Raw genomic sequence first — 22,066 nt, 5'->3', positions numbered from 1 at the left:
AAGACTTACAAAATTTTCTGTTTAAGTTGTGTCTTATTCCTATATCAAAATAGTAATATAATTATCAGAGTTCAATGCTGATATTGCATGTCTAATTTAATGCTGTCTCAACTGTATAACAATAAAATGAACTGAAACTAGGAAAAAAAAATTTTAATTATTTTTTTAGTCAAATCATAACTATAATAAGGTATGTGATATCTTTATTCACATTTCTCATTTTCATTTTGTTACAGATTCTCTGATCTGAGTAAAAGTGTTCAAAGCAGATTTCTTCTGAAACTCTTCATTAAAGCAGCAGAGACTGAGACACAGACAGGAGAGCAGATGATGAAACTGTTAGCATCAGTCTGCACCTACAGATCTTTTCTTTATGAAAGGACTGACAGAATTAAACAGAGTGATTTCCTGCTGGATCTTTACTCACATGTGAAGAACTATGAGACTCAAACAGGCAGGAGTTTCCTTCCAGCATTACAGTCAGTTTTCCAGTTACCTGATGTCTGGATCATAGATCTCTCACAGAGAAAGACCTCCGTCCTCCTGGAAGTGCTGAAACTCCAAACAGTGAAGAAACCAGTAGAGCTGAGAGGATGTTCAGAGGAAGAGAGTGAAATGAAGAGTTTCCTTCAGTGTCTGCCCCACATCTCACAGCTGATACTACTGTAAGATATTGTACAGCCTCTCGCTCAACATGTTTAATAAGTTGAAGTAGGTCTCTGCGTTTTAAATGGATCGTAAAAAAACTTACATTTTCCCTGATCTTTTGAAAATGAGTTTGATACAAGACAACTCAACAACAAAAGCAGGAGGATTGATTGGTCAGTGCCCAACATCACTATCTGTACAGCCGTAGCCAAAAGTTTTGAGAATGACATAAATATTAATTTTCACAAAGTCTGTCTGTTTTTATGACGGCAATTTGCATATACTCCAGAATGTTATGAAGAGTGATCAGATTAATTGCAAGTCCCCCTTTGCCATGAAAATGAAGACCAACCCCCCCCTCCCCCCCAAAAGGACCAGCTGACATCATGTCAGTGATTCTCTCGTGCACATAGGTAAGTGTGTTGACGAGGACGATGCTGGAGATCACTCTGTCATGCTGACTGAGTTAGAATAAGAGACTGGAAGCTTTAAAAGGAGGGTGGTGCTTGAAATCAGTGTTCTCTCTCTGTTAACCATGGTTACCTGCAAGGAAACACATGCAGTCATCATAGCTTTGCACAAAAAGGGATTCACAGGTAAGGATATTGCTGCTACTAAGATAGCACCTAAATCAACCATTTATCGGATCATCAAAACCTTCAAGGAGAGAGGTTCAATTGTTGTGAAGAAGGCTTCAGGGTGCCCAAGAAAGTCCAGCAAGTGCCAGGACCGTCTCCTAAAGTTGATTCAGCTGTGGGATCAGGGTACCACCAGTGCAGAGATTGCTCAGGAATGGCAGCAGGCAGGTGTGAAAGCATCTGCATGCACAGTGAGGCGAAGACGTTTGAAGGATGGCCTGGTGTCAAGAAGGGCAGCAAAGAAGCCACTTCTCTCCAGAAAAACCTCAGGGACAAATGGTAAAAAAAAACATCCTCCGAGAATAACTTCTCCCAACCAAGAACATTGGTGACGAACAATGCCTATTCCAGCATGATGGAGCACCTTGCCATAAGGCAAAGTGATAACTAAGTGGCTTGGGGAACAAAACATCGAGATTTTGGGTCCATGGCTGGGAAACTCCTCAGACCTTTATCCAATTGAGAACTTGTGGTCAATCCTCAAGAGACAGGTGGACAAACAAACACCCACAAATTCTGACAAACTCCAAGCATTGATTATGTAATAATGGGCTGCCATCACTCAGGATGTTGCCCAGAAGTTTATTGACAGCATGCCAGAGTAAATAACAGAGATCTTGAAAAAGAATGGGTCAACACTGCAAATACTGACTCTTTGCCTGAACTTAATGTAATTGTAAATAAAAGCCTTTGACACATACGAAATGCTTGTAATTATACTACAATATACCATAATAACATCTGACAAAAAGATTTAAAAACACTGAAGCAGCAGACTTTGTGAAAATTATTATTTGTGTCATTCTCAAAGCTTTTGGCCACTGCTGTATTGTGCCATCTTGGAGTCATTCAATATAAAAAAATAAAAATAATTAATTAATAAATAAATAAATAAATTATATATATATATATATATATATTATATTATATTATATTATATTATATTATATTATATTATATTATATATATATATATATATACTGTTGTGCTCAAAATTATTCATACCCTTGGTAAATATGACCAAAGAAGGCTGTGAAAATAAATCTGCATCGTTAATACTTTTGATCTTTTATTTAAAAAATCTACAAAAATCCAGCCTTTCATTAGAGAATAATAATTTTAAATGGGGAGAAAATCTCATTATGAGAGAAATGTTTTTCTCTAATACACATTGCTCACAATTAGTCATACCCTTTTATTCAATACTTTTTGCATCCTTTTTTATACCTCCTTTTCCCAAGATAACAGCTCTGAGTCGTCTTCTATAATGCCTGATGAGTTTGGAGAACAGCTGACAAGAGATCAGAGATCATTCCTTTATGCAGAATCTCTCCAGATCCTTCAGATTCCCAGCTCCATGTTGGTGCTTCTTCTCTTCAGTTCACTCCACTCATTTTCTTTAGGGTTCAGGTCAGGGGACTGGGATGGCCATGGCAGAAGCTTGGTTTTGTGCTCAGTGACCCATTTTTGTGTTGATTTTGATGTTTGTTCTGGATCATTGTCCTGATGGAAGATTCAACCACAGCCCATTATATGACTTCTAACAGGGACAGTCAGGTTTTGATTTTTTGGTATTTGATAGAATCCATGATGCCATGTATCTGAACAAGATGTCCAGGATCTCTGGAAGAAAAATAGGCCCTCAATATTAAAGATACAGCAGTATATTTCATTGTACACATGGGGTACTTTTTACCCCTGTGTGCACCAAACCCATCTTGAGTGTTTGCTGCCAAAAAACTCCATTTGAAAAGTAACTGACACTACTGGAACTTCAAACGGGATGGGTTCTATAGTCAGATGAGACAAAAAAATTAGCTTTTTTAGCAGCAAACACTTAAGATGGGTTTGGTGCACACAGGGGTAAAAAGTACCCCATGTGTACAATGAAATATACGGCTGTATCTTTAATGCTGTGAGCCTATTTGTTCTGCTGGAGGTCCTGGACGTCTTGTTCAGATACATGGCATCATGGATTCTATCAAATATCAACAGATAAAAAATCAAAACCTGACTGTCCCTGTTAGAAGTCACATAATGGGCCATGGTTGGATCTTCCATCAGGACAATGATCCAAAACAAACATCAAAATCAACACAAAATTGTGTCACTGAGTACAAAATGAAGCTTCTGCCATGACCGTCCCAGTCCCCTGACCTGAACCCTAAAGAAAATGAGTGGAGTGAACTGAAGAGAAGAAGCACCAACATGGAGCTGGGAATCTGAAGGATCTGGAGAGATTCTGTATGAAGGAATGGTCTCTGATCTCTTGTCAGGTGTTCTCCAAACTCATCAGGCATTATAGGTGAAGACTCAGAGCTGTTATCTTGGGAAAAGGAGGTTGCAAAAAGTATTGAATAAAAGTGTATGATTAATTGTGAGCAATGTGTATTAAAGAAAAACATTTCTCTCATAATTAGATTTTTCCCCCATTTAAAATTATTATTCTCTAATGAAAGGTTGGATTTTTGTAGATTTTTTAAATAAAAGATCAAAAGTATTAACGATGCAGATTTATTTTCACAGCCTTCTTTGGTCATATTTACCAAGGGTATGAATAATTTTGAGCACAACAGTATATATATATAGATGGTTTTAATTATGAATGTTACTTTAGCAAATGCAGTCTTTTTAAGTAGACTTCATATACTGTTTCAAAGGAGCTTGTAATAAACAGAAAAGTAATGATCAATGATGCAGCCAAATTTAATTCAGCTGTAAAGCAGCTCTTAAAATACAATGGTGTCATTGTTCAGCTAAAGTCAGTTCAATGTTGATTTAGTTCAATTACTGTGTAAAGTTAATCAATTTTGAAATTAGTTTATTCATCTATAAAGCAGCTCTGGAGAAAACGGTGACGTCATCGTCCAGCTCAGTTCAGTTCTCGTCCAATAATGGCAGTGATTAAAGTCAATAATATTGATGAATATTAAGTGTCCTCAACTAAACAAGTCAAAAGTCGACATAGGCAAGGAACCCAAACTCCATCTGTCATAAATAATCTGGAAAATAGTCAGGAAAATTAAACTATGACTTAGATTGTTCAAGAAACCTCAACTAACATTATATGTAAACTTGGAAAAAATTAAATATGTCATTAGATTCTGTCCTCTTATATAAATGTTGCTGTTATATTCTTATCAGAATAATTGTTTTTGTATTCTGTATAGTTGTTTTATAAACTTAATTTAAATGAATTTAACTGTTTGGGCCTCTGTATTTTTTTTTCTTACTTTCAGGTGTTTGTTCTTTGATGAAGAAATGAAGATGTCCGCAGTAAAATTCCTGCTGAATCTCAGTGTTGCTGCAGTTGAAACTGACACAGTTACAGGAACAAGATTCTCTACTCTGCTGTCATCTGTGTGCAGTTACAAAACCTTCCCTTTAGATCAAGAGCGTTATAATTATAATGCTTTTAAACAGTGTGATTTCTTGCTGGATCTTTACTCACATGTGAAGAACTATGAGACTCAAACAGGCAGGAGTTTCCTTCCAGCATTACAGTCAGTTTTCCAGTCACCTGATGTCTGGATCATAGATCTCTCACAGAGAAAGACCTCCATCCTCCTGGAAGTGCTGAAACTCCAAACAAAGAAGAAACCAGTAAAACTGAGAGGATGTTCAGAGGAAGAGAGTGAAATGATGAGTTTACTTCAGTGTCTGCCCTACATCTCACAGCTGAGGTACCTGAACTTTTGGATATTCACTTTCCTACTACTTAATTTCACCTCACTGTATTTTGACTCTGCTTATGGGTCAGTTTATGTAGACTTGTGCAATATTCATTAGAATTTTTGAAATAATGATTAGAGTTAATTTTTTATTTCATCTAATGTTTTTTTAATCTGTTAATAACAAAGATGGAATCTGCAAACAAGAACACAAATAGAATTTCTGAGTTTTTATCGGTCATATTTGTGTGATGATATATGTCTGTTTATACAACATTTTAATTCTCTTTTGGAAACAGGATTGACTATCAGAATAGAGGTCAAGCAGAGCAGTTTGTTCTGAAACTCTTCATTAAAGCAGGAGAGACTGAGACACAGACAGGAGAGCAGATGCTGAAACTGTTAACATCAGTCTATACCTACAGATCTTTTCCTTATGAAGAGACTGACAGAATTAAACAGAGTGATTTACTGCTGGATCTTTACTCACATGTGAAGAACTATGAGACTCAAACAGGCAGCAGTTTCCTTCCAGCGTTACAGTCAGTTTTCCAGTCCCCTGATGTCTGGATCATAGATCTCTCACAGAGAAAGACCTCCGTCCTCCTGGAAGTGCTGAAACTACAAACAGAGAAGAAACCAGTAGAGCTGAGAAGATGTTCAGAGGAAGAGAGTGAAATGATGAGTTTCCTTCAGTGTCTGCCCTACATCTCACAGCTGAGGTACCTGAACTTGCTTCTTACTGTTCATTTTTATTCATCAGAGACCCAAGCCTTGATATTCTTGATGTATTATTTTTTCACCATTAAGCATGTTTCTAGGAAGCGATGGAAGTTAATTTATGCCAAATGTTTTTGAAATAAAAAGCCTGTTGAATTGCACTAATAGAAAAAAATGTGCATTGCATTAACCGTGTTTACATTTTAATGCATTGTATTTTTAGGGCTTGCATTTTTGTTTGCTGAATTCAACATGGTCGTATATTTATGCTGTGAATATTTCAATTCAAACATTTTACCCACATTCAAATTTTAAAGATTCTTATTCACCTTTCAGATTTCACTTCCAACAGATTCGGTCTGTTTAAAAATACAACCAAAAATATTCAACAGGCAATTTTCGGTCCATTTTTATTTCGCTTTAAAAATTCCCCTCCACAAATTCAGTGATTTCAAATTCGATAGAAAATTCAACATTGGACATCAGAGAACTGCAGAAATACCAGTAGATTGCTGATGCACAATCTCCTTCTGCTGTTAGTCCTTAGCAGGTGCCCCAAGTGGCTGTTAAAGAAGAAATAGAGCAAGTGGTAAGTGTGATTATCAGGGCCAGAATATATGCAGAAAAGCTGATAAAGACACAAAAGCTGTTTATCCAAGGTGTTTTCTCTACTGTGAATGAATTCCGCTTTCCCACCCGATGCTGATGTAAGTTTTAGCCTATAAAAAACATGAGGAATGCTAAAGAATTACATCTTGGTTGCTTTGTTTTCTTAACTTTTATCATAGCTTGTGCAATGCTGTACTTTGACCCTTTGATGCATGCGATCACACCTTTGTGATTAGAACGTTCAGTGCATCACGTGATCAACTGCGCGGTGTGCTTTGGCTGACGCTAAACCAGAGACAGACACACTCAGTGCTTTTCATAAATCACAAAATATGCAGTGTTTTCAATGACACAATGTTTATTTTAGGTTTCAGACATTAAAATACACATAAGTACTAACAAAACAATACATTTAGAGATTGTAAAATACACATTGAGGTCTATAGAAGCGGAAATAACAATCCTTTCTATAATTAGACGACACATGTTATTCATATCAGATACACATTGTACAAGTAACTTTAAAGTTTACTTTATTCTTCTCCCAGTTCACCGGCTCTCACTTACTTTCATGTACTTCGGAAGAAGTGGACAAATTTACTTGTAAATCCAACAGATCCGATTCTCTGTGCGACGCAAACTAACATGGCGGCGCCCATCGCACAGCTATAGCTCAACTAATGTGATCGTTATAAGGTGTTTAAACAGCAAAACACATCCACTTGCACATATTTGACAGTCAGAATATCAGATATTTCCTGCTATAGTTAACAAATTTGTGAATAATTTGAATAAAAAAGGAAAAATGAAATAAAAGCAGATCAACCCTATTGTGGCTGTGGTGTGTCACATAACCAGCAATGACGCGTCACCATGGAAACAAGGCTGCAGCGCAGGGGCCCCTGATTGGCCGTTTTTTAAAATTAATATTTTAAATTTACTTCAGTGTTAACAAAAAAGACCTTCACTGGCCCATAAGAAACATAAAAAAATAATAAGCAGGTGATTGGATAGATGTGATATTTGGGACACATCTATCCAATCATTTGCTGATCAATCATGTCAATAATTTTCATTTTGCTCGACGACATAGCGGCAAAACGTCTTAAAGAAAGTACGATACTGGAGCACAAAAACGAAAATACAAAGGTTAAAAGAACAACTTGACCAAGATATACTGAAATAAATTGACTGGATACTTCAAAACAGGAAGTGGCGAAGTCACGCAGTCTGTGAGATCATTGACGGCAGAAAATCCAATCATTCATCAACCTCAAATATGGCTTATCACTTGAAACATGTAAGTAGTAGGAACTTTACAAGTGCCCTCGCTCTAATGTTAGCCTAGTCATAGATAAATGTGCGCTATTATTAGGCGCATGCTTGTGTGGAGAGTGTGCTCACTGCATGACATGGAGGCGCCGGTGCGATCGCTTGCATTTAATTTAAATTACTCTGTCATTTTTGTCGTACAGATAAGAGTATTGCAAACTGTAAAGGGCCCACTTTTATTTCTGTAAACTCACAATAACAACAAAACGTTGTGTGTAAAATAATAAAAACAATGAGAATGCGCTTCCTGTCATTTCCATCTCTGTGAACTTGAGCATGTAACAAACATGAACCGAAACTCAGCATATACTTGCCTCACAGACAATGAGGCAAATAAATTGGTTCCTTACTTGTAAATGAACCAATTCAAATGAAAAATAAATGTTCTCAGATTATGTAATCTGTATGAAACGTGCATTAAAGGATTAGTCCACTTTCAAATAAACTTTTCCTGATAATTTACTCACCCCCATGTCATCCAAGATGTTCATGTCTGTCTTTCATCAGTCGAAAAGAAATTAAGGTTTTTGATGAAAACATTCCAGGATTATTCTCCTTATAGTGGACTTCAACGGCCTCCAAACGGTTGAAGGTCAAAATTACAGTTTCAGTGCAGCTTCAAAGGGCTTTAAACGATACCAGACGAGTAATAAGGGTCTTATCTAGCGAAACGATCGGTCATTTTTGAAAAAAATACAACTGTATATGCTTTATATAAACAAACGTTCGCCTTCTATGTGCCTCCGCCAAAACTGCGTTTCCGTATTCTCCAAAAAGTTTACGCTGTATGTCCTATGCCTTCCCTATTCTATTTACGGAACGAACGCAGCATCAGTTACATTTTTACAGTTACAGTAAACGGTGGTGGACAGCCATTTTTAGGTCTCTCCAGAGATGCTCAATTGGGTTTAAGTCAGGGCTCTGGCTGGGCCATTCAAGAACAGTCACGGAGTTGTTGTGAAGCCACTCCTTCGTTATTTTAGCTGTGTGCTTAGGGTCATTGTCTTGTTGGAAGGTAAACCTTCGGCCCAGTCTGAGGTCCTGAGCACTCTGGAGAAGGTTTTCGTCCAGGATATCCCTGTACTTGGCCGCATTCATCTTTCCCTCGATTGCAACCAGTCGTCCTGTCCCTGCAGCTGAAAAACACCCCCACAGCATGATGCTGCCACCACCATGCTTCACTGTTGGGACTGTATTGGACAGGTGATGAGCAGTGCCTGGTTTTCTCCACACATACCGCTTAGAATTAAGGCTAAAAAGTTCTATCTTGGTCTCATCAGACCAGAGAATCTTATTTCTCACCATCTTGGAGTCCTTCAGGTGTTTTCTAGCAAACTCCATGCAGGCTTTCATATGTCTTGCACTGAGGAGAGGCTTCCGTCAGGCCACTCTGCCATAAAGCCCCGACTGGTGGAGGGCTGCAGTGATGGTTGACTTTCTACAACTTTCTCCCATCTCCCAACTGCATCTCTGGATGCAGCCACAGTGATCTTTAGGTTCTTCTTTACATCTCTCACCAAGGCTCTTCTCCCCCGATAGCTCAGTTTGGCCGGACGGCCAGCTCTAGGAAGGGTTCTGGTCGTCCCAAACATCTTCCATTTAAGGATTATGGAGGCCACTGTGCTCTTAGGAACCTTAAGTGCAGCAGAATGTTTTTTTGTAACCTTGGCCAGATCTGTGCCTTGCCACAATTCTGTCTCTGAGCTCTTCAGGCAGTTCCTTTGACCTCATGATTCTCATTTGCTCTGACATGCACTGTGAGCTGTAAGGTCTTATATAGACAGGTGTGTGGCTTTCCTAATCAAGTCCAATCAGTATAATCAAACACAGCTGGACTCAAATGAAGGTGTAGAACCATCTCAAGGATGATCAGAAGAAATGGACAGCACCTGAGTTAAATATATGAGTGTCACAGCAAAGGGTCTGAATACTTAGGACCATGTGATATTTCAGTTTTTCTTTATGTATTTTCTGTCAATATGGGGTGCTGTGTGTACATTAATGAGGAAAAAAATGAACTTAAATGATTTTAGCAAATGGCTGCAATATAACAAAGAGTGAAAAATTTAAGGGGGTCTGATGTAATTTACATCAAAAAAGGCAAGATGGCAGTCCTTAAACATTTAATTAATTATTTTTTTCAGACACAAAGCCTTCATATCTGCTCATTAAACAACACACGTTTAGTGTGGCTGTCCAAATTAATTTAGCGATGACTTGATGAGTAGGCCTATCGATGTTGCTACCTAGCCAATTGCTGATACCTAATTTTACAGAGAGAAAAGTAACAAAAAATATCTGTGGTCGAATATTATGACAAAATTAAATGAACGTGAAAGAAGGATTTGTACATTTATTAATGTGTTTATTGTTGATGTGAGTTTTTATTATTATTTATGGTTAGTTTAATGATTTTGAACATGCGTTAACCATGGAAAGTCAAATCTATATTTACTGCATTAATTTAAGCTACCAATACTAAAGCTGGCACGGAGGTATGTATAATTACAAACTAAGTCACTATGACTATCTATTTCTAAAGTATGCTACACGTAGGATAAATGTATGTGACAAAGTATCTGCAACAGCTCTCTGACTCGATTCGTCAGTGTCCGAATTCCTCGCTTCATTTGGTTCACTCCTTGCTTCTAGTGCACTCAACTGCCATGCACTATAGGCTATGGATTCAAAAATCAGTAAACAAGTGAGCAATTTTGGACACAGCAACCGAGTCGACACCGAGAGTCGAATCCTGTGCTGGAGTCGACCCTGACTCTGGGGCCTATCAAAGATGAGTAATCGACTCTCTTGTTAGATGGCTGTCTGACTCTCAGATGAAGAACAGGAACATGGTTTGTGTAACATTAACACCACATTATTATTAGCAGTTTGATAACGTAGTCAAGCAAAAGGCTAATCATATTAATTTGTATTAATAAATGACAGAACCGTCGGAAGCTGTGCCAAGTGTATGAGCACATATGGGCTCTGGCTAAGTAAAGTGACAGCTGACTTGAAGTAGGCTAAAGCCAATAAAGTTCATGTTTTTGTCCTTCGAAAGATTTTAATACTATAAAACATAGCTAAAACAATATTTCTCTGAGCATGTGTGTGTGTGTGTGTGATAGATGTGTCTAGTAAAGAGAAAAAGATCATGGAGGCAGCAGGCTACTGCAAAAGCTTAAGGGTTTATTTCCACAGAATACGGTTACAAAAAAATATAAATGCTAACCCAACTGAGGTAAACCAAAATGTAAAGGGAAAAAAAAAGAAATAAAAACAAACAAACAAACAAAAACTTATACAATAAACATGGCTCACTGCATTTGCCTCTTAAAATACAGACATCTAGGGACTGCAGGACTTGTTCTCCCAAAAACAACACGCCCCACTACAGACACAGCTCACAAACTTATACATTGGTGGCCAGCACCAATTAACAAGACAAGGGGCATTTACACGTAATGGCCATTACACATAATAAACATATGAAAACATCAAATATACACACCACTTCAAATAACTATTTGCAGAATTACTTCATTTATAACTTTACTTCATTTACATATGTATATACAAAGAGAAGAGAAACAGTCCTAGAAGTCACCCTATGCAGAAACATAAATGGTCACGGCTAAATCACCAGCCGGAACTGTATATATAGGTCTGAAGTTTCCGCCTGGACCCCTTTTGATGGTGCACCAGCTCGCGGGACTCGGCTGTAACAGACAAGCAAACAAAAGAAATGGTAATAATAAACAAACTACTCATCAAAGAGTGTGCGCACTTAACTCCAAACAAAAGTTTAAATAAAGTTTATTAAACCAAATTAATCTTATTGTGTCTTCTTTACTGTAAATAATTTTAATTAAATACATAAACAAAACTGACCTGACCGAAGCTCTGCAGACATCCGCCACAGTGTGACCGTGACTCATGTGCATTTGTCAGTCAGTGTGGCCTCGTACGCCAAGTTCTGAGAGAGCTATTCAGTCCATTATAAATTCTGATTTTGGCCGCCTCTGGAATGATCAAACCATAGATATTAGCCTACCTGTTAAGTTCAAGTCAATACGCTGGAAATCCATGCTCATTCAAGGATGTGCATTTATTTCATGTACGGAGAATGCACGGGCGCCTGCAGGATTTTAATTTTTTTTTTAAATCTGAAAACTCCTAAAAGCAATCAAATTGTCAAACATCAATTTAGCGCAATATTACGCACCGCCTGTGACCCCCTGTTTGCAGGGAGCATGTCTTGCAACCATAGAGACATTTGTGAGAGGCAATGCGTAATATCATTGCGTCTGCTGCACCCATGGTACGGCAGCAAAGTTCCTTGATTATTACACCAGAATGAGAGTATAGTTCCTAGCCATATCGGCCTAGAAAATCGCAACTTTTTATTTTCCGACGGTCTTAATACACAATGTAACTACAGAAGAGTCAAGTTTTAAATAGGAAAAATATTGAAACTCTTTGGTCATTTTTGAGCGAGATGCTAACGGTCTAATCAGATTCAATGAACTATGCTAAAAGTGGTACCGCCAGACCCGGAGATGGGCTGAATGGATTCGAAAACGGTAAAACTCAACTGTTTAACTCTAGGGGAGTTGGAAAATGAGCCTATTTTCAAAAAAAAGTGGAGTGTTCCATTAGGAATCCATTAATGATAAAAAGGATTTTGTTTATGAATCTTTTGATAGGGGTGTAATTTTGCTAAATTGCAATGCTGTTTTTTTAAAAAAAAAAAAGCAAGTGAAAGTTTTTTATTTAAAACACAATTCAATTTACACATTTATAGTATATAAAAAATACTATATTACAGCCAGTATGTGTACATTTATGAAAAGTTAAGTAAATGGGCGATTTAAAATTTGAAAAATATTTTTTTGGAAATTGAATTGGGTCTATTGTGTGAGAATTACATAAACAAGTTTAACCACTAAATGCCCAGCACTGCATATTTGCTAAGCTTAGAAAAATGGTCTCAAATGTATGTAAGTTGATAATTTCAGGGCATTTATCATTTAGCAAGCTGTGAAAGATATTTTTCCCCACCAAATCTGTCCTTTTGATACGTTTCAGAGTGTCATCTATACTGATTTTGAATCAGTTTACTTATTTTCGATTCAAATTAAGTATAATTGAATTACGTTATTCAAATGTTGTACTCCTGCAATGCTGGGATTTGTGAAGCTTTAACTTTTACTGAACCTTTAAGAAGAAAGACTTGCATGCAGTGTTATTCTATGTTGTTTCTAATTCCAATATTACATGTATGTTTGTAGTTATCAGAGTTGTAAATTCATTATTGTCATTTCATGTATAATTTGATGCTCAAGTGTCTACAGTGTATAATCAATATGAGCTAAAAACAGGAGAAACACTGTTTATTATTAATTTGTATTATTTAATCACATCACCGCTATTAAGTTCTGTGATATCTCTATTCATATTTCTCATTTGCATTTTATTACAGATTCTCTAGTCTGCGTAAAAGTGTTCAAATGCAGTTTCTTCTGAAACTCTTCATTAAAGCAGCAGAGACTGAGACACAGACAGGAGAGCAGATGATGAAACTGTTAACATCAGTCTGTACCTACAGATCTTTTCCTTATGGAGAGACTGACGGAATTAAACAGAGGGATTTCCTGCTGGGTCTTTACTCACATGTGAACAACTATAAGACTCAAACAGGCAGGAGTTTCCTTCCAGCATTACAGTCAGTTTTCCAGTCACCTGATGTCTGGATCATAGATCTCTCACAGAGAAAGACCTCCGTCCTCCTGGAAGTGCTGAAACTCCAAACAGAGAAGAAACCAGTAGATCTGAGAGGATGTTCAGAGGAAGAGAGTGAAATCATGAGTTTCCTTCAGTGTCTGCCCTACATCTCACAGCTGAGGTACCTGAACTTACATGCTTCTGTTAATTGCTTCTGTTAAGCATTGATGTATTATTTTTTCATCATTAAACATGTATCTAGGAAGCCATCAATGATAAAAAAAAAAAAAAAAAAAGTATTTTATGTATCTTTTAATTGGGTTGTAATTTTGCTGAATTGCTGCTGTTTTTTTAATATATCAAGTGAAAAAAAAATATTCAAAACACAATTCAACTCACACATGTACAGTATATGAAAAATACTATATTACAGCCAGTAAGTAGAAATTTATGAAAAGACTATTTAGGGACTTCTGGTGGGGCTAAATGGAATAGACACATTTTCTGAAGCTCTACCTCACCTACCCTAATTCTCTGACCTAGATAATTTTGTGAAAAAACAATAGCAATTCAGTCACACACAGCATGTTGGATAATGACAAAGCCAAAAAAGGCGATAAAGGCACAAATGAGGAAGAAACAAAGACAATGAAAGCTAGCGGAGGTGCTAAAGGGGTTCCATCGGTTAGTAATGAAGATTTCATAGTGTCTGTTATCTCAGTGGCAATATGCACTGTAAAAAAACAAACAACTTGGGGAAAAAAAGTGGAAATAACTAGTTTTGTTGTGTTGGTTCAGCAAAATTCATGAAGTTTAATTCATGTAGTCAACCTTACCCAAGATTTATTTTATAAACTTAAAAATATGAGTTTTGCTGGTTCATCAAAAAAGCATTCTGCCAATATATTAATTTGAGTTAAGTCAGTCTCATTTAGAAACTGCTTCCCATATAGTGAAAAGCAAATGATAATTCTGGATTAAAACAATTTTATGTACTAAGAGAAAATCAAGATGGTAAATGGTTTAGTGATTTTTAAAAGAACATAAATGTACCTAATGTACAATAATTGTAATAATAATATTAATGTATAATATTAATTATTATTATTATTATGAAAACACTAACATAACTGCTCCGAGACTCTAAGTTTGAGGACCAAACGCAGTTTTATTTGAAGGGACAATCCAGACACATAGTCCAATGTACAGGCAACTGGTCAAAACAAGCAGGCAGTCCAAACAAACAAAACACACACTTTGGTAATCCAAAGTCAGACAGAGAGTCCAAAAACCAAGAAACAAGAAGCCAAAGAAACTGTGACTGCTCAATGTAAGTCCTCAATGCCCTAACTGGGCAGAGTAAATCCAACTCTTGCTCATTCGCTGAGGGAGGTAGCGCTGAGAGGGAAATGACCTGTGCTCTGCACGGAGTCTAGAGCACTTTAGGGATGTAGTCATGCCTGGGTTTCAGAATGACATTCGAGTCGTTAGGCCCAAATTCAAGACACGCAGGGCTCACAGAAAGGGCCTGCAGGTCGCCTACGCGCTTAACCGATGCTAGTGCAAGTAGTAGAGCGGTTTTAAGCAACAGGGGCCGAAGGTCAGCTGACCGCAGCGGCTCAAAGGGAGCCCCTTTGAGCACTCTGAAGACCGTGGAAAGGTCCCAAGTGGGAACAGTGAGAGGACGACTGTTCGCCTGAGAGAGGAGGTCCCGTCTCAGGGGGATCGGCCATGGGGCTTTTGTTGAAAGCCTGAACAACTCCGAGGACCAAGTTGGCTCCTCCAGAGTGGGGCCACCAGGAGGACTCTGCGTTTGTGAGAGGGATCAGAGCGATCGGGGGAAAAGCATAAAGAAGGAGGCTGGGCCAGTTGAGGGCCAGCGCATGCATCCTTCGAAAAGAAGATTGGGCAATGAGAGTTTTCTTCTGAGACAAAGTGGTCGACCTCTGCCCTCCCAAAGATCTCCCAGATTTTGAGAATCATCTGGGGATGGAGCATCCACTCGTCTGAGGGGACATTGCTCCGAGATAGCATATCTGCTACTCCCTCGAATGCGTGAGAAGAACCAGTCCCCGAAGCAAATCTGCGCGAGGATCTGTTTCAACGTTAACATCCTGAACTTCCATCTCATGAGGGAGTGGTTCAGGAGTCTGAAGTCTAGGATGGGTCTGAGACCGCCATCCTACTTGGGGACGAGGAAATATCGGCTGTAAAAACCCGATTCGCTCTCTGAGGGGGGAACTACTTCTATGGCTTCCTTTCCTAACAGAGTCATCACTTTGGCGTGAAGGGCATGAGCGTCGACTGGTTTTACCAAAGTGGGAACCACTCCGCTGAAGCGTTGGGGTCTTCTGGCAAACTGCAGTGAGTAACCTCGATTTATTATCCCCAACATCCAGCTTGACAGGGATGACCTGTCAAGCCTCGGCCCACGTAACAAGGGGTTGGATTAGGTCGGTTGACCGTGAGAAGTGAGATGAATGCGGCTTGTGGGTGCAGGGCCAGCAGGTAATACGTCCAGAGGTCGAGGATAAACAGAGAGCATATGTCATGTTCCACTGAGCATAAGTGAGCATTGAGCTCGCCTTTCAGTGAGCGCATATGTCCTCAATGAACGCGGCTTGCAGGAGTGGGGCCGGCAAGCGACACGCTGAGAGGCATTTTAAGAAAACACCAATAAAATATGCTCTTGCATCCATGTGAGAACGCTCATTCTCAACGAACGCAGCTTTGGGGACGAAACCGGCAAGCGAAGCGCTGAGAAACTCAGCACACATGGCAGAAATATGCCATATCAACTGAATATATAGAACATAGGTCTTACCCGAGACGCAGAAGAGCGTCATGTCATATTTCTCAATGAACGCGGCTTGCGGGGCGGAACCGGCAAGCAACGCGTAGAGAAACTCAGCAAACACAGCAGAGATATGCTCTATTAAGTTGAATATACAACATGGGTTTCACCTGAGTCGGGGAAGAGCGTCATGACATATTTCTCAATGAACGCGGCTTGAGGGGGCAGGAGCGGCAAGCAACGCGCAGAGAGATTCAGCATTACATCAAACATCTGAGAAATGCACTCTATCAGATAGAATATGTATCATAAGTGTCACCTAAGTCAGGGGAGCGCATCATGTCAAATTAAGCTGAGAGTGAGAATAAGCTCGCTCTCGTGCTCTTGTAATGAGAGCACTCATCCTCGACACACGTGGTTTGTGGGGGCGGACCCAGCAAATGACACGTTCGGAGGCACGACATTTTGAAACAAACACCAGCGCTTTTTATTCCAATTGCTTTTTGGAATAAATGTTTAGTTAACATTGTCTTGACTCACTGTTTTCGGTTTTTGACTTTGTCAATGTTATTGTAGTTTATGTAACGCAATATTTCTTAGTACTAATTTCCAATATCACTTTTTTGTTCACTCAAATTAGGACATTAAGTTCAACAGACAAAAAAAAAAAAAAAGCCACAGTATGTAAGTATTGTCAGATGATTTGGTGGGTTAATGCTGTACAGTTTTACATCAGTTTAAATCAATGAATGAACCCACAGTATTTGAGTATTTGAAACTAATGGCTAAATATTTTTGTGCAACACATACTGTATATGTTTGCCGCAAAGCTCTCTTCATCTTGAAAATGCCACGCCAATATTGATCCTTTTATTTCTCTGTGTAACAAGGTTAGAGGATCAGGGAAGGAGGCGGGAACCGCTGTACGTTTCAAACACTTTAATGAAAAAAAATTAACAAACCAAAAGTAAAAGCGGCAGCCTGTCACGGACGAACATAAACATAACATAACTTAGATGTCCAGGCCTAGTCCTCTCTCATCCTTCACTGTCATATATCCTTTTATGTTTCTGAAGCTCCATGAAAGATACGAGACCAGTGCAGCACGCAGGTGATGCCACTGGCCTCGTGCTACACTGCTTGCCGCGCTCCGTTTATTCCAAACCCTTCTTGCCTCAGTTGATCTACGTTCATGTTTTTTTGGGGATTTTCTGCACTCACCAATGAATAATCATGATCCATGATGACTGAACGACACAGCACCGGCATGCTAGAAGTGCCACCACGTCTGCATTTGTCTATGTATGTTTCCATGGTTTCTACAAGCAGAAACCAAGGATAACGCAGATTACGTCATTGATTGGTGACAATGACAAGGGATGAGCCATTATTTAAAATTGGAATTTCTCTGGATTTACAAATCCTTGGGAACTTTTGGGATAATGCAAGTACATTATCCCAACCTCATAATGTGCAAGTGTTTTTTGTGATATTTTATTACAAAAATCTTACATATTGTACCTTTAAAAAGATTTGTTACAGAATAGTTGCACATCTCCAGAAAACTAGCTCAAGTTAACACAACTAAACATTTTCTGTATCACAGACAACTTATTTTCAGTTAGTATAACTGTTATTTACAAAGGTTGAGTTAACAAGAAAAAGCTAGGGGAAATTAGTACTTTAGTACTAGATTTTTGTTGTTGTACAGGGTTAAACATTTTTACAGTGTGGAGAAGAGGTTTAATGATATTTCAACCTCACTCTCCACACTAACAAATGCTGTAGATGAAGTTGTCGAGTGAGTGGATAGAGTAGAACAGGCATCGAATGCACGTGAACAGCGTATTGAGGCCTTAGAGCAGCTGTGTTTAAAGTTCACTATGGATTCGTAACAAATGTATGCTAAACTGGATGATTTGGAATCTCGATCTCCCTGCCAAAACATCCGGATAGTGGGTAAAAGAGGAGCAAGTGCAACCTACCAGGTTTATCAAAATGCTGCTTCTAATTTACTGCTTATTAATAGTTGGCAGAATAAGGCATTAATATGTGCTTAATAAGTACTAATAAACAGCTAATATTCTAGTAATATGCATGCTAATAAGCAACTAGTTAAAAGACCCTAAAAAAAGTGTTACTGATATTTTATATTAATACATATTAATGAGTGACTCTACAACTTTTACAAGTTTGTATCCTGTTTAAGCATTATCTGTCCAGTCAGAGGATAATTTGTGTTTGTATGCATTTGTCCCTCAAATGTTCTGTTGTTTTGTTATAGATTATTTTTAGGGGTTCAAGCTAGAGGTCTGCATGGGCTTTAAACTAAAGCCCGAACCCGACTCATGCCCGAGATCGTTTGACCGGATTGGACCCGAACCTGAAATCCATCACTATAGAGACCATTCTTATTATCATAAGGAGTGTTGTGCAAGTTACTTCCAGACTGTAATACATTATAGATTACTTGTTACTGTTATTCAGTGTTGTGCAAGTTACTTCCAGACTGTAATACATTGTAGATTACTTGTTACTGTTATTTAAAAGTAATTTTTTACCTTACAATATTACTGTTTCAGAATTGTAATGCATTACACCACTCCTGTATTACTTTTGAGTTATTTTCATCAAAATAACTACAGAGGTAGAAAAATGACAAAATGTACTGCAGAGCATTTTACATCCAGTAGAGGGTGATATATATAAGCCTTGATTATCTGACAAACTCGAAGTAATGCGCATACGTCCATCTCGCGATTATGCAGGCTTCTTCTGCCATCTTCACCCATTAGCGGCTTTTCCATTGGCCAGCACAAGCACAGAGGCCAAAATCATGCCGCATTTCCACTGTCGTGGCACTCCTGTAAAACCCGCCCTACGTCACACAATACAAAGTTACACCAGCGAGAGGGAGATGAATGAAAAAAAAAAGAATGAAAAAAAAAAGAGTTACCAATAGAGTTCAATGGGACTTAGGACCATAGTTGGCTAACGATGCTTTCGGGAAACGCACCCCAGTTCTTCAAAAAGCTTACGCTGAATGTCCTACACCTTCCCTATTCAACTTACGGAACGAACGCGGCGCCAGTTCTGTTTTTTCCGTAAGTTTAATAGGGAAGGTGTAGGACATTCAGCGTAAGCTTATTGAAGAATACGGATTCCCTCAGTAATTGTTTGCCTTATCACACTCACAGTTAATATGTGAATTATAAATGTGCTCCCACTCTCGCCCGTTCTTTCGAGCACAACACAGAAGAAGGCATGCAAGGCTTATATAAGAGCCTATATAGTTTTTCTCAGTTACAGACCAGAACCCGATGCTATTCATGAAACCTTAACCTGACCCGAGCCCGACGGGCCCCGAAGAACTTGTGGGTTTCGGGTCGGGTTGCAGACCTCTAGTTCAGGCATGAAGTGCTGAAACCCTATTGTAATTGTAAGCATTTTTATTATTTTTCTTCTTCCCTAAAACTGATCAGGCAGCCAAAACTGTAAGGCCTACAGACTTGAAACTTTGTCAGATGGTAATAGTATTGCTTACTACTCAGATACCCGGACTCGTCCAAATCGGTCAATAGGTTACATAGCCATCTCAAGACTGACCAAGCGTATATCTCCGATTTCATTTCTAGTCCTTTCTAGTCCTTTTTTTTTGCCCGATCGAAATCAAAGCAGTGCAGAAATATTCTCTGGAGTCTAAATATCAATAATTTTCAAAAAAATTCAAAATTTTGCTTCACGGTCACTAAGGTGTGTAAAAATCTTTGTAATGGGAGGAGCCACTTTTACTAAATTGGCTATAACTCAGGAATGAAATGGAAGGAAAAAAATGCGTTGATTGGACATTAGTGGACAGGTGGCAGGAAAAAGACATGAAAACAGCTATAACCACCTGACCGTTAGTCCAAATGCAGTGTCTTGATCTAAGGTGCCATGATAGTCTATGAGGACATTGGCATATCTCAAAAAACATGGCCGACATTGGCCAATGAATTTTGAGCACCTATTAGACAAGGTGAACAGAGGCTGATTAGAATAAAACTCGGTGGGCATGTTCGACTCATGACCCTAGAGGTCTGTAAGAATTTTGAAAGAAATCGGCCATTAGTTTTGCACAGTATGCATATCATTTGATAGATCTCCTCATTCTGAACGACTTTTCCTCAGGAACCAATGCTGTCAATCAAATAGTTTATTAAATATTCACGGTTATGTGAAAAACCTACTTTTGCAAACTAGTTCTAGGTATTTATGCCCAATCAGAACCAAACCAGTGCAGTACAATTCTCTGGACTCTCTAGATCAATAATTAAAAAAAAAAAAAAAAAAAGTTGAACTTTACCCTTTGGGTAGCTATAACAGGGTCATTTATTAAATGGATGTGGACAAATATACTCAAAAGCCAATAAATCCTAAACAAAAAATCAAAACTTCATAAAAAATTAAGTGAGCACATGCAGCACATGACTCTAAAGCATGCCAACTTTTGTGGAGATCGGACCATAGGTGACGCTATAAATGTTTTATATGCTTTAAAAAACATATATTTTCAATGGTAAATTGCCTGTTTTGGCTGAAAATGTATATAACTTTGGGTGTGCTCGACTTATTTTCACGTGAGTCACGTCATTAGACTCCTGAATTCTTGCCAAGCCCAACAATACCAAACATGTTAGGTTTCGGCTCATGGTTTGTGCAACATTGTGATTTAGCGCTTAAAAAACTTTTGTGAATATCTTTGAAACCGTTAGTCCAATCATGAGAAACCACACGAAACCATAGCTCGTTAACTATATGTCACAACCCAAATGTCAATTTTTATAGGAATTGGCAAAAAAATCCAATCAAAGTCACTCATGGCTCATTTTTTATGCTCTCATATATATACAGTGGTGTGAAAAAGTGCTTGCCCCCTTTCTGATTTTTTATTTTTTTGCATGTTTGTCACACTTTAATGTTTCAGATCATCAAACAAATTTAAATATGAATAATAAAAACACAATTAAACACAACATGCAGCTTTTAAATGAAGGTTTTTATTATGAAGGGAAAACAAAATCCAAACCCACATAGCCCTGTGTGAAAAAGTGCTTGCCCCCTAAACCTAATAACTGGTTGGGCCACCCTTAGCAGCAACAACTGCAATCAAGCATTTGTGATAACTTGCAATGGGTCTGTTACAGTGGAGGAATTTTGGCCCACTCATCTTTGCAGAATTGTTGTAATTCAGCCACATTTGAGGGTTTTCGAGCATGAACTACCTTTTTAAGTTAATGCCACAGCATCTCAATTGGACGGAGGTCAGGACTTTGACTAGGCCACTCCAAAGTCTTCATTTTGTTTTTCTTCAGCCATTCAGAGGTGGACTTGCTGGTGTATTTTGGATCATTGTCCTGCTGCAGAACCCAAGTTCGCTTCAGCTTGAGGTCACAAACAGATGGCCGGACATTGTTCTTCAGGATTTTTTGGCAGACAGCAGAATTCATGGTTCCATTTATCACAGCAAGTCCTTTTTTGTGTTATCTTTGATTTATATTTAAATGTGTTTGATGATCTGAAACATTAAAGTGAGACAAACGTGCAAAAAAATAAAAAACCAGGAAGGGGGCAAGCACTTTTTCACACCACTGTAAGTGTCTATAACTTGAGATATTTTCAACAAATTTGACACACATATGTATGGATACACTCTGAGGACACCCAAAGAAAGGGGTGGAGATCGGGCAATAGGTGGTGCTATATTTGCAAAAACAGATAAATTTGTTTTATTGTGCATTCCAAGTAATATCAGTCAAACTACAGTTGGGTTGTTTTGATTAAATAATAAAAACTCCAAAAAATACAGGTAACTTACAAAATTAAAGTTCATTGAAAGTATGTTTTTTATATATATATTAAAATTTTGTTTCTTAGCAAAAGCAGATAAC

At 38.3% G+C, this 22,066-nt stretch overlaps 1 protein-coding gene and 1 long non-coding RNA gene across 19 annotated transcripts in view; one reads left to right on the top strand and one right to left on the bottom strand.

The window, feature by feature from the left end:
* Window positions 1-5,665, bottom strand: part of LOC127508516 (uncharacterized) — a 96,411-nt gene extending 90,746 nt beyond the window's left edge. Inside the window, exons 1-2 of the long non-coding RNA XR_007928825.1 lie at window positions 5,554-5,665; window positions 4,738-4,843 (exon numbers count right to left, since the gene is read on the bottom strand). This is a non-coding gene — a long non-coding RNA (uncharacterized LOC127508516). The remainder of the gene's footprint in view (window positions 1-4,737; window positions 4,844-5,553) is intronic.
* Window positions 1-22,066, top strand: part of LOC127508489 (uncharacterized) — a 155,165-nt gene that overhangs the window by 103,640 nt on the left and 29,459 nt on the right. For 9 of the 18 annotated variants that reach the window (XM_051886492.1, XM_051886488.1, XM_051886487.1 and 6 more), the window contains 2 exons: window positions 5,257-5,679; window positions 13,101-13,523. In XM_051886492.1, coding sequence (XP_051742452.1) covers window positions 5,257-5,679; window positions 13,101-13,523 — 846 coding nt within the window. Of the gene's footprint in view, window positions 1-236; window positions 666-4,525; window positions 4,970-5,256; window positions 5,680-13,100; window positions 13,524-22,066 lie in introns of all 18 variants that reach the window. The other 9 variants (XM_051886491.1, XM_051886499.1, XM_051886501.1 and 6 more) reach the window with 2 other exon arrangements.

The sequence above is a fragment of the Ctenopharyngodon idella genome, chromosome 3, assembly GCF_019924925.1.
Source record: "Ctenopharyngodon idella isolate HZGC_01 chromosome 3, HZGC01, whole genome shotgun sequence".
NCBI lineage: Eukaryota > Metazoa > Chordata > Actinopteri > Cypriniformes > Xenocyprididae > Ctenopharyngodon > Ctenopharyngodon idella.
Note: the sequence above shows the minus strand (reverse complement) of the source record. Positions and strands in the feature narration are given on the sequence as shown.